Here is a 13028-nt window from a genome sequence, read left to right as displayed (position 1 = left end):
CCCAGCTTTCCCAGCCTTTACTGGTTGTTGGTTGTGGGGTGGGTGGTCTAAGCTGGGCTTTGATGGTCAAGGGGGTTGAGAAGCTGGTCATTTCGAGAAAACTATACTGGTAGGCCAGCTTGTTAAGCAGCTCTCGACCAGCAAAAGCGTACAGAGCAAGATTTTGGTCATGCTGGTCGTCCAGCTTGGTGATGCTTGGGTCATGCTGGTTGACCAGCTTCATCAACCAGCAATATGTGCAATACTCAAGTTATACTGTTCATATGTGCAGTAATAATAATAGTGCTGGTCAGTAGCTTAACTGGGAATCATTTTAACTGGTAGTATTTCATAATTCGACGTCATTTTTGCGATTATAAGTCAGAACTGTAAATGCTAAGCCAGTATTTTGAGATAATAACTCAAAATATTAAGAACATACTGGAAGTCACTGTATGGTTCACTTAGCATCACAAAATACTCACTTAGAGGAGCCCAGGCAATATTTTAAGATTCTGTCACAATTCTGAGCGTATATTTTAAGACGCCAAGTGCATATTTTGAGATACTAAGACAGTAATTTAATATAATATGTTACATTTTGAAAACATAAGTCAGTATTTGGAGATGCCAAGTCAGAAATGTGACGCTACGTCAACATGTTAAGAACAAAAGTCACAAATCAAAATGTTAAGAATGCAAGAAAATAATATTGAAAGAAAAATTGAAGGCAAATAATTATACTAAACCATACGTCAAAAACATCAGAAAAACATCTCAAGAAAACGGGCTTTTATAGGTCCGTGCATCAATAAGCAGTTTCTAGAGCTTACAGAGCGAACCTGAACATCATTCACGTCTATAAAGAAATGTCTATGCTCCCTCAGCTCCAAGCAGTAGTTATGGGGACGCCATGCAAGAAACTGTAGACAATGAGACAGTACAGTCTGACAGGACATGAGGGCGGGTCTTTTTAAGCTCAGTATACATATTTACAATCACAGACTCTGGTTAGCTTTAAATGAGGTAAATAAATGAATATTAATCTTGTAATTATTAATGTCCCACCACAAGATGGCACCACAGCACTCACATGGGTCAACATCACTTTCAACTGCGTTGAAAAACCTTTCGCTATGTGACTTTCATTGATCACATTAAGTTTATGGTATGTTTCCCGCTTCCTCCCAACAGCCTTATGTTTACATGTTTACTCACAAAGTAAGCTAGTTTGTATTGGCTGGAATCCAAAAGATCCCTCTAAGCTTAGATGCTACTAAATACAGAAGCCAGTATGGAGTTACTCTGCACTACACTGCACTTCGCCCAAGTACTCTTGGAAGAGCTGACTGAATGGTAGAGCTGTTCGGACCCCCAGGGGAAGTCCGTTCCACCACTTCCGTGCCATGACAGAAAAAGGTGTGGCGGGTCAAGCCGAGCCATACTCAAAGCTCGAAGGGCTTATAAGGTCATATGCAAGAGGAAAAGTGCACTACAGGTCGAAACTAAGCACACAGGCCATTTTTACTCCAAAACGATGAGGATGCTTTGGCTCGAGTGGTCAGGACGAGCGTTGTGCCATGGGGTAATAACCTGCTGCTTCTGAAGGTTTCCAAAAAGCCTGCAGTGCGTATATTATTCAGCCTACGTCGGAATTTAGCACCTTCCAAACTAGCGAGGCAGTGTAGGTCATTTCAACGGGCAAAACACAGTGACCTCGTCTTTACAGCAGCAGCTCACTGCACTGACCGCATAGCTCAGTGCGGGTCAGAGGCTTGGCTCTGTCCTGGTGTCTTGGAAGTCCTCTCAGTTTGCGAAAGCTGACGAGCCGAGAGAAATATGAGAATGCTAAGCTAAAGGTCAGCTGCATGACCAATGCAAACGTGCACTGGCCTTGTGTCGCTTCATTTAACTTTCAAATGTCATAATCTGACATACAAAAGCTTAGAGATATTTGAATAGAATTGAATGTATGTATTTAATATTGTTATAATATAATAGATTTAAAAGTCAATCCTGAGTTTGATATTGTGAATGATACTACACAACTGTTCACTGGAACTCGGAACCACAGGCCATCCGAACTTTGACATGAATGGTGCAGTATTTCCGAACTTGTGAACAGTAATTCCGAACTTGTGAACAGTAATTCCGAACTTTTGAACAGTGATTCTGAACTTTTGAACAGTAATTCCGAACTTTTGAACAGTAATTCCGAACTTGTGAACAGTATTTCTGAACTTGTGAACAGTAATTCTGAACTTTTGAACAGTGATTCTGAACTTCTGAACAGTGATTCCGAACTTTTGAACAGTAATTCCGAACTTGTGAACAGTGATTCCGAACTTGTGAACAGTATTTCTGAACTTTTGAACAGTAATTCTGAACTTGTGAAGAATAATTCTGAACTTTTGAACAGTGATTCTGAACTTCTGAACAGTAATTCCGAACTTTTGAACAGTAATTCCGAACTTTTGAACAGTAATTCCGAACTTGTGAACAGTATTTCTGAACTTGTGAACAGTATTTCTGAACTTTTGAACAGTGATTCCGAACTTTTGAACAGTGATTCCGAACTTTTGAACAGTAATTCCAAACTTTTGAACAGTGATTCCGAACTTTTGAACAGTAATTCCAAACTTTTGAACAGTGATTCCGAACTTTTGAACAGTAATTCCGAACTTGTGAACAGTATTTCTGAACTTGTGAACAGTAATTCTGAACTTGTGAACAGTGATTCTGAGCTTGTGAACAGTAATTCCAAACTTCTGAACAGTATTTCTGAACTTGTGAACAGTAATTCTGAACTTTTGAACAGTGATTCCGAACTTTTGAACAGTAATTCCGAACTTTTGAACAGTAATTCTGAACTTGTGAACAGTATTTCCGAACTTGTGTAATTCAGAAAGTTGAAACAGAAATTCCAAACTTCTGAACAGCAATCAGAGACTTTTGAAATTCCTATGTCCAAAGTTTAGATATCCTAGACTTTGGAAAAGTGATTCAGATTTTTTTTAACAGAGATTCCAAACTTCTGAACAGGGCTTCCATCTTTTGAACAGGGATTCAGATTTTTTTAAACAATAATTTAAAACTGAGATTCCAAACTTCTGAACAGAGAATCTGAATCTTTCAACAGGAATTCCTGAGGTTTAAACAGAGACTCCATCTTTTGATCAGGAATTCAGAACATGTAAACAGTGATTTAAAACTTCTGAACAGGGATTTTGAACTTTTGATATGATTTTGAACCTTTTAACAGTGATTCAGGAATTTATAAGGTTTAAAAGATTCCATCTTTTGATTCGGGGATTCAGAACTTGTGAAGTGATTCCAAAAGTTAAACAGGGATTCCTGAGGTTTAAACAGAGATTCCAAACTTCTGAACATCTTTTGAAGAGGATCCAAATTTTAAAAACAGAGATGCAAACTTCTGAACAGGGATTTCGAAGGTTCGAACAGAAATTCCACATTTCTGAAAAGAGATTCCAGACTTTCAAACAGGGATTCTGACCCTTTGGACTTCTGAACACTGTACATACGCTTCTGCACATTTTAATGCATAAATCTAGTTTATTATCCAAATTCAACAGATATTTATTTGTTTGTTTTTAAACATAAACTGTGGTGTGAACATTACAGCACATTTTATATTACATATATATTCAGGCAAAAAACAAATAGTGCTCTAATCTTATAACAGGAGTGTTACAATCGTTACTATTGCCTACAACCATATAAATACGTATATATTGCTGATGTGGTTTAAGTATCCTGTACTTTCTGAGTATTATCCTAAAAAAAGCCCTGCATAAATTCCCATTTCCCTTTTGAGAAAAAAAAGCATCACAAGTGGTAAAGATCCCCAGCATTAGCCATGTTCTTCTGACAGATCTGTGGAGTCGCTAGTTTAAGAGGAACACACTCCTGCTGAGTGCACATCTACATGGTTATACAGAGGTTGACATATACGCAGCACTGTATGTCCGTATATGTACGTATACAGTATAGTCATATGAACTGCACTGGGTGGTGGTTAACGGGGTTTGCTTGTGCGTTTGGTGCTGGGTGGGGTTGCTCCAGCATGCGGAAGTGGATACGGCTCTTAAGGCTTACAGATAACGGGAGACCTGCAGGCCGTTATCAGCACAAAGTAGCAGTGCCCCAGGATAGATAGTTTGTGCAGTTGACCCGCCAAGACGTCTGGAAGACGTCCCGTTACTCGCCAAACCAAAAAAACAGACTGGGACAGGGTTAAAGTCCACACTCCAGACTTTTTTGCACTCCAGGGTATTGCAAAAGTGCCCACTTTTAAGTTGTCTCCATTTTGAATTTACAGCCCCCATCATTTCAGAGATGAGTAATGTTTGGGACGTCTGGCTTCACAGATGTTTGGGACGTTTACTCCATTGGGGTTTTCCATTGGGCTTGCTGCTAAGCTCTCAGAGACGTCCGTCAAACCTTGCGAGTACCAAGCTCAACTGTGTAGAATATCATTAAGAGGAGAGGACGTAGCCTAGACGTAGGACCTCCTCAAGACTCTGTCCAACAGATCAGAAAGGATCAGGAGGTGGGTGTGTATTTGTCCGAGACTACAGAGGCTGCAATGCAAGACGAAGGTCTGAAGAGCTGCAGAATTCTGGAAAAAGGTCTTGAGGACAGATGGGGCCTAGATTTGGACTGCCCACAATCCAAGGCATAGCACCTCATGGTGCACGGGCCTGTATGGCCGCCTCAGGGGCTGGCACACTTCTCTCCAAACTGATGACGTGACCGCTGAGGGCAGCCGCACAAGGACTTTTCGGATGTGGCTTTATCCTACAGCAAGATAAAGATCCCAAACATACTGCTACATAAGGCAACACAGGTGTTTAATCAAAGTAACAAGCTAAAGACGGCTGCTTTAGAGGCGTTTGGCAGAGGATCGTGAGAGAAGATACTCAGCACCTGGCTAGGTCTATGAATCGCAGGCGCCCGGAGATCTGCAACACAGTACTAAGCATGACAGCTCATGTCCCAATCATTACGGTGCCCTGAAAAGCGTGGTCACTGGTTAAAATGTTAAACTGTGGAGCAGATGGAGGGACATATCAACTGTGTCTCTGTCCTAAATATTATGGAGGACACTGTGTGTCTTGGCTGTTCAGCACCATCTAGGAGAAGATACCATGAGAGATACCATGAGTACCGTTACTGCACTTTGCCTCGACTCCGTCCTCCACCACTACCCTGTGTGTGCGTGAGGTAGAATGACTAGTGGCTGTGTGTGTGTGTGTGTGTGTGTGTATGTAGCAGACAGGCTAGTGTCAGTGTATGTGAGTGTGTCTACGTCTATGGCAGAAATAGACTGGCTCTGTGTGTGTGAGTGAGTGCAAGTGTTAATCTAGCCTGTGTGTGTGTGTGGGCTTATCTGTTAAAGAGGCTAGTATGTGTGGGAGGGTATTAGGGATGATGTGTGAGAGTCTCTGGACGCATTTAAAGAAGAAGGCCTCGTTTCCATACTGGTCTTTAACACCCCCTCGCCCACTTGTGATTACGCCTACACGATACGGACAAAAGTATTGAGACGTGCTCATTCATCGTTGTTGTTTTTTGTTTTTTAAATTAAGGGTTTATCCTTTATCCTTTTGTTGGAGGAACTGTCTCTACTGTCCAGAAAAGAAGGTTTCTACTAGATTTTGGGGGAGCATTGCTGTGAGGTCAGAATATTGGACGTATTGGATGGAGCACCAACCATCATTCCAGAGAACACAGTCAATTCCACTGCTCCACAGCTCAATGCTGGGGGGCCGAATGCCCCTCTAGCTCACGCCTGGCATTAGCCACGGTGTCCATAGGTCCATGTCTATCTGCTACAGACAGTCCTATTTCATTAGCAGTACTTCTCTGCAGCAACTTAAATGTACCTGAATGCATTCATTAGAAGGGGTGTCCGCAAACATTTGGACATATGAGCATCAACTGGACGAGGGCTTGTTAAAGCCGGCATGGAAACGGGTAGTCTATTTCTCTACAGCCGTTTTCTCTTTGGAAAATGTGGGAAGAATCAGGTCCAGGTATTATCCGGAGATTAGCCGCTTCGGGCGTGTTGTCGCTACAGGAAATGTGCCGCGTGGTTTGGGCATGGGCCGCCGCCCGTGCGGCGCGTGCAGTGGGCACGGTAGGCCGCCATAAGTACACTGCGGAAATAGCAGCGTTTTGATTACAGCTTATCAAAGATCGAGGCTAGCGACTCAACCATAATGATGTCATTAACGCACCCACTCTGACTTCTCCGGACAATGACCTGCCCTATTCACAGATGGGCTCTTTCGGACATTATCCGGACTTTGTACAAGATAAAGTCTGGGAAAGGTCTGGTATGACTGATCCGGGCGTTTGCGTTCACACAGAGCTCCTCCGGGTAAGGCCTGGAAACCTTCTGAAAGGGGCTTATGTCTCCTGCCTCCAGAACCAGTCCAAGTGCTCTTGTGTCTTGAGCTGCAGCTCAGCTTTGCCTCGGAGTTACAGTCCAAACATGATTTGACGCACAGTTCAAAAATCGCTGCTCTCCTTATCGTAGTGTAACGTGGTTGATCAGCCAGGCCCTCCTTTAGTTTCTGCCGCAAAGTGTTGCATAGCTAAAAACAGCAGTAGTTGAATCCCAATAACAAGTCTAGCTTCCTTTACTTCTCAGAAGCATAAGCCTTGAAACTTAAGCCCATAATTAGAGGAAATGCTGTTTTTCCAGGTGGACCAGTTTGATAAGTCTCGCTCTCTCCATCACCACCCTGAGTACAGAGTGTTCAACCGCCACAGTGACGCAGAACACACGTTGCCTTGTACATCCGTACATTTGCGTATTTGCGCCGAGTGTGTTTCTGGCCTAACGCAGGCACTATCCCAAGAGTTTCGCTCCACACCCTCGCTGACGTTTCACTGATGCCAGTGGTGGGTCGTTATTCCGGTGAGGTCTTGTTGTGTTTGCCGTCTGTCAGTCCTTGTGTAAGTCGAACCACGTCTCAGGTGCCGACCGGCTTGTGTATTGGGTGTCCGTGCGTGTCTGTAATAGGAGCTCTGAAAGCTCTCGAAGCTCTTTCCTCTTTTTTTTTTACTTGTTCCCTTCCTCCACCGCCAGTCAGGGATGGACATTACACTACTAGGGAAATGTAAGCAACCGTCTACGGCCCCCAAGGTAGACATGATATTTCCGTCAGAGTGATTCTTATGCGGCGTCAGCGTTAAATGCTAGTATTACTGTGTACTCTTCTGTCCTGATTCAGAAGCGAATTGGCTTATCTGTTATAGAAGAGTGTTGTGCGCATTTGTGGGGGGAGCTTGAGGAGAACCCCATTGGTTTTCAAAATGACAAACAAACTCCAACCTGCTCAGGTTTTCTCCCTGTTTGCACACTCTGCTTTGTCTGTGCATCCTATGAACAGCAATATCTCCTCGTATTAGAGCCAAACCGGGGTAAATGTTACTGGCCTTTATTCCATGAAATCCATGTAGATGCAGATGTAGGGAAGCCCTCTGGAAGGCTTTAATGGACGCAATGTCTGAAGAAGGAAGTGACAAGGTACTAGGTAGATGGATGCAAGGATGACATGGGGTGTACATCTGGATTTGATCAATACTACTATTGCTAATGCTTCTAGTCAATTTGGTACTTTTCCCACAGCTTTTCTTATTGGTTCCTGGTCATTATTTTGCTAAAACTGCGCGATCATGATTCAGATCATTTGTTGTGTTCGTGATTAGTAAGTCTTGTGTAGGTGAACGCCCCTGAAGTTTTAATCGTTTATATTTTTTCCCTCCTTCTTCAGTCATCTCTCCTCCACAGCTTTCTTGAGGCAGTCTATCACATCTTCTGCGTGCGCCCAGGGCACCACAGTGGCTTTGTAAATCCCAGGCTGTCCTCTCTGCATGTCCTGGATGATCCGGTGCATGGGGAAATCTCTCCTCGGAAAAGCTGTGTCCTTCTGTCCCAGAGCTAGAGTGGGGCAAATGTCGTTAGCCCCATCTCCGATGTAGAAAACCTTCTGGAATGGCTTCCCTCTTTCTCTGGCCCTTCTGGCCAGATAGTCCCTGAGAATCACCTGCTTGCACATGTTCTCCGGGCACCGCGGGCACCCGTGAGCATGGAAATTCAGAAGCACCAGATGCCCATCCTTGTTGAAGCTGGCTGGATTGGTGAAGATCTCGGAGAAGAGCTGGCGCGTTCCGGCCTTGCGCAGCCAGGTCTCGATAAAGTAGGTGTTTGCGTCCGAGAGCACCACACACTCAAAGTCCTGTCGGTGGGAGCGCAGGAAGCCAAGGAGTGCCAGCAGGCCTGGAGCAGGAGGGATGCCCTCGATGGCCTCGCGGATGGCGTCCTCCTGCACGCCCTGCTGGGCCAGGTAGGCCAAGACGCGCTGCATGTGCTCGTTGAACCTGCCAGGACGGAAGCTGTCCTTCAGCCAGTCAGGAATGCCCTGGCCGGGGGCGATGCGGAATATGGCATCATCGCTGCTCTCTGCGATCATGGTCTCATCAAAATCAAACAGCATCAGGAAGCGGCTGCTTGAGGGAACAGTGGGGGAAGCCATGCCTGAGGAGGTGACTGACAGGGAGCAGGGCCTCAAGAGGGTCTTCCGTTATCTGTCCAAAAAAAAAAACAGAATATAGGATTGATTTTGGATGGACATCGTCGTTCTTTCCTAACAATAAAAGCCCTGTAATCTCCCTGTTTACAAGAGTCCGAGACAGCGTAATTGGTCACACTCTTCCTGAGTAGTCAGGAAAGCCCCTAATACTCCTCAGCACACAGTGCAATGCAAGCCAGTGGCAGTTAGTGTTCTCAGACGAGCACGCTCAGCATTTACATGCACTCACATGCTTTGCATGCACTTGGGAAATCAGACAATGGAAAAACGGGTTTACATGAGTCAGGCAATAATCCAATTTCTACTCAGCACTCATGTGACATGTGACCTTACCTTCAAACGTCAAATTCTTGTTTTTTATGGTTTCTAATTGCGCACAATGCTGCCCTTCTTCTAGCTTCCTCTAAACTGAGGAAATTGGGGTAAGCAGAGAGTCTGATTACTGAGCTAAAGTGCGGCTCTTTATCAGATTTCTAGGCCTTAACTGATCTAAGACAATCAGAATATGCTGTTTACATGATCCCTTAAATAATCAAGATAAATCCTGATTAAAAGATCATTCGCTGCAGGATGAGTTGAGGAGGAAAATGGGATCAGACGTGCGATACCGTAGGTGACCTTTTGAGACACCCAACTATTAAGGGTCCAGTTGTACAGAAAGTAAGGTAATGTTATTTAGATTTTAGTCCCGTCTAAATGCGGCGTCAGTAAAGATTTACCTTCTGAGCCAATAAAATTACCTCCGGTTAGATTATGCTGCGCTGCATTTGAACTCGGATGTCGGATTTTCCGAGTTCCAAGTAGGACATTTCAACTGGAACAGTCAGAAACTCGGGAAGTCGTGAGAGCCTCACCAACACCAACGAGTTCAGAATCCAGGAATCTCACCTGGGACATAAAAAAGAGGGACATGTTTTAATTAGATCCTCTCTTAAAAACATCTGCAAACTAGGGAACAATTTTGGGAATGTGGGGACTGGGATACAGTTAACTCGGGCATGGCCTCTTATTCGACTTCCAAATGAAATGGAATACAGCATTAATTGACATGTGAGTAAATATCCCATCATATCCTGTGGAAAAGGAGTTTAGGCACTCTAGGTCAGAGGTATCTTGGGTCGTTTAAATCTATGACAAAGCCAAGCCGGACTCCAAGCCATAAGTATTTTGAGTCCACCCTCCCATTCCATCAAAAGGCGAGGTATGGAGAGGTATCTCCACCTACACACCCTACAACCCCCACCCGCCCCCCCTTAAATTTCAGACAGACCAAACCTAGCTCAGTGACGTCCACCCGCTCAGGGCTCTTCTTCCCTCCCCCTCCACTGTATGCCCACTCACTGCCCACCTACTGACGACAAGAATCACACAGATCTGCAGACTTCAGGTCATGATGACCATCGTGATCATCACCTGGCGACGGAGTAGGACAGTGTAATTATTACCGGTGTAGCCCAGTACATTTCACTCCCCGCTCCATATGTACACACTCCCTAAACTGCAAAAACATCCCATTTTGACTTTTGCTTGTGATTATGACGTCACAATAAACGTCGCATTTACATATGCACCATATGGACAAAAGTATTTGGACACCTGCTCCTTCTTCGCTTCCTATACAGAGTTGATCCCGCTTGTGTAGGAGCAACTGAGCTTTTTGTGAGGTCAGCTTCTCCCAAAAAAGTACTGGATGGAGCGCCGTCCATCCCTCCAGCCTGGCTGCTCCACAGGGTCCTATTGCATTGGCAGTCCTTCTGTCCAGCTGTGTGCTGGGCACTCGCACATCTGTGTCAGCAACTCGGGTGCAACTTAAAGCAGCCGAATGCATTCGTTAGAAAGGGTGTCCACAAACATTTGGACACATAGTCGTGTAGTAAGTATCTGCCCAACCCTTTATGGTCTGTATGTGCAGTAATGGGTGCTAACGCGCTGACCAGTGGAGCCGGCAGAGGCAGCGTGCACTGCAGGGGTAGCGGGCTAACCGCATCTCGTGCAATGGGTGACAGTGCGGTGTGCGCGCGCGCGTGCGTGCGTGCGTGCATGCATGCATCTGCAGCCTTGCAAGCAAACACCAACACACCCACACACACGCACATCCACCCACACACACGCACATCCACCCACACCCACACACACACACACACACACACATATATATATATATATATATATAAACATGCATTACACAAGAAAATAACTTCAGGCTGCAAGCAAAGTTGCAAGCTTAGGGGAAGGTAGCTAGCTAGCTAACGTTTAGCGCGCGAGACGCTCGTCGTTTAAACGTCAAACGCGGTAATTTCGACAAATTAGACCAAAATGTATAAAAGCTGCCAGCTTTCACCGTCGACCGGACTGAAGTGGACCGGACGTGACCGCTCTCTCCTCAAGGTAACCCTAACGTCTCCTCAACGTCTCCTAAACGTCCCCCCCCCCTCCCCCCCCCTCAGATGATGAAATACCCGCGGTCATTCCTCAGCTCCGCTCCTCCGGGCTTCAGCGTGGGTCCCTGACCGAACCAGCGTCCTTTCCACCCGCCGACACTCACTGCCCCGCTACCCGTCCCAGGCACCCGGCTCTGTGGCTTCAGTTACGGAACAAACCGGTTAGCCGCCTTGCTAATTACGCCCTGGTGTGTTTACCAGCTCCAATGAGCGGCAACAAACACGAACAATAACCCCCGTCCAGGCGAGGCGAGGCGAGGCGAGGCGAGAGGATAAAGGAAAGATACCCGTCAGCTGTCTCCTGTCTCCTCGGCTCCCTGTCCTTCCGCTCGGCCGCCGTCCCTCCGTCCCTCTCGCCGGTAACGGGACATGCACCGCAGGGACGGGCGGGTTCCCGTCACTTCAGAAAGAGATGTGCTCCTTTCACAGCGCTTTCCGCCGAAGCCCCGCCCACTGCGCTACGACTGGCCACTGCTGCTAGTCCGTCTGAGGATGAGGGCTGGCTCCTATCCAGCGGCCAGCATTCCCACTTTTCCAGGAGCAGCAGTGCTGATGTGGGGTCAGTGTTTCTCCGACGTCCTAAAGCTGGAGGAAGCGGAGATCTGAGATCATGCCTCTAACTCTCAGGGCTGCGTTTCTGTTTCTATGTAGGTCAGCTCAGATCAGGGCTGAATGCTGGGGTTTTCCCTGTTTCCCAGCTTTCCCAGCCTTCCCAGCCTTCCCAGCTTTCCCAGCCTAAAAGCCAGTGCTATAGGTGGTTATAGGTGAAAGCCAGGCGACCGCATGTAAAGCAAAGTCAATGGACAGCACAGTGGGCTTGGACGGTACATTTTTATGATGTCAGTGGCATTCCCTGAATTTACGAAATTTTGTCCACGACTTCCGAAGCGAATATTGATGCGTTTGAGTGGGAAGTGAAGCGGTATTTACCATTGGGAAGCCCGGGATTCTAGATGATCTCCAAGTTTACAACACGTTTTCGACACGTTCCCAAACGGAGCGAAGTTTTATTTACTAGTTATTTCATCGTCTGATACATAGCAAAGTTTTATTTACTAGTTAACTCATCGTCTAAAATAGAGCGAAGTTTTATTTACTAGTTAATTCACGTCTGATACATAGCGAAGTTTTATTTACTAGTTAATTCATTGTCTGATACATAGCGAAGTTTTATTTACTAGTTAATTAACCGTCTGATACATAGCAAAGTTTTATTTACTAGTTATTTAACCGTCTGATACATAGCGAAGTTTTATTTACTAGTTAATTCATCGTCTGACACATAGCTAAGTTTTATTTACTAGTTAATTCATCGTCTGACACATAGCGAAGTTTTATTTACTAGTTAATTCATTGTCTGATACAGAGTGAAGTTTTATTTACTAGTTAATTCATCGTCTGATACAGAGTGAAGTTTTATTTACTAGTTAATTCATCGTCTGACACAGCGAAGTTTTATTTACTAGTTAATTAACCGTCTGATACATAGCGAAGTTTTATTTACTAGTTAATTCATCGTCTGATAGACAGCAAAGTTTTATTTACTAGTTAATTCATCGTCTGATACATAGCAAAGTTTTATTTACTAGTTAATTCATCGTCTGATACATAGCGAAGTTTTATTTACTAGTTAATTCATCGTCTGATACATAGCAAAGTTTTATTTACTAGTTATTTCATCGTCTGATACAGAGTGAAGTTTTATTTACTAGTTAATTGTCTGATACATAGCGAAGTTTTATTTACTAGTTAATTCATTGTCTGATACAGAGTGAAGTTTTATTTACTAGTTAATTGTCTGATACATAGCGAAGTTTTATTTACTAGTTAATTGTCTGATACATAGCGAAGTTTTATTTACTAGTTAATTCATTGTCTGATACAGAGTGAAGTTTTATTTACTAGTTAATTCATCGTCTGATACATAGTAAAGTTTTATTTACTAGTTAATTAATCGTCTGGTACATAGCGAAGTTTTATTTAC

At 44.5% G+C, this 13028-nt stretch overlaps 1 protein-coding gene across 3 annotated transcripts; it reads right to left on the bottom strand.

Moving 5' to 3' along the window:
• Positions 1-3532: 3532 nt before the first annotated feature.
• On the bottom strand, positions 3533-11466 carry LOC140544292 (probable phosphatase phospho1). 3 transcript variants are annotated; one of them, XM_072667759.1, is made up of 3 exons: positions 11332-11466; positions 9344-9491; positions 3533-8598 (listed from the first exon to the last, which is right to left on the bottom strand). In XM_072667759.1, the coding sequence occupies exon 3, from the start codon at positions 8544-8546 to the stop codon at positions 7785-7787; it is 762 nt and encodes a 253-aa protein (XP_072523860.1). In that variant the 5' UTR covers positions 8547-8598; positions 9344-9491; positions 11332-11466; the 3' UTR covers positions 3533-7784. The 3 variants fall into 3 exon arrangements, with proteins under 3 accessions (XP_072523860.1, XP_072523861.1, XP_072523862.1); XM_072667760.1 differs by lacking the exon at positions 9344-9491; XM_072667761.1 differs by lacking the exons at positions 9344-9491; positions 11332-11466 and adding an exon at positions 11063-11294.
• Positions 11467-13028: the final 1562 nt, after the last annotated feature.

Source organism: Salminus brasiliensis, chromosome 22 (assembly GCF_030463535.1).
Source record: "Salminus brasiliensis chromosome 22, fSalBra1.hap2, whole genome shotgun sequence".
Classification (NCBI taxonomy): Eukaryota; Metazoa; Chordata; class Actinopteri; order Characiformes; family Bryconidae; genus Salminus; species Salminus brasiliensis.
The sequence above is the reverse complement of the archived record's forward strand: the minus strand, read 5'-3'. Positions and strand labels throughout refer to the sequence as shown.

Coding starts and splice junctions, on each gene's coding strand:
- LOC140544292 (XM_072667759.1), bottom strand. CDS start 8,546: ATGGCTTCCCCCACTGTTCCCTCAAGCAGCCGCTTCCTGATGCTGTTT.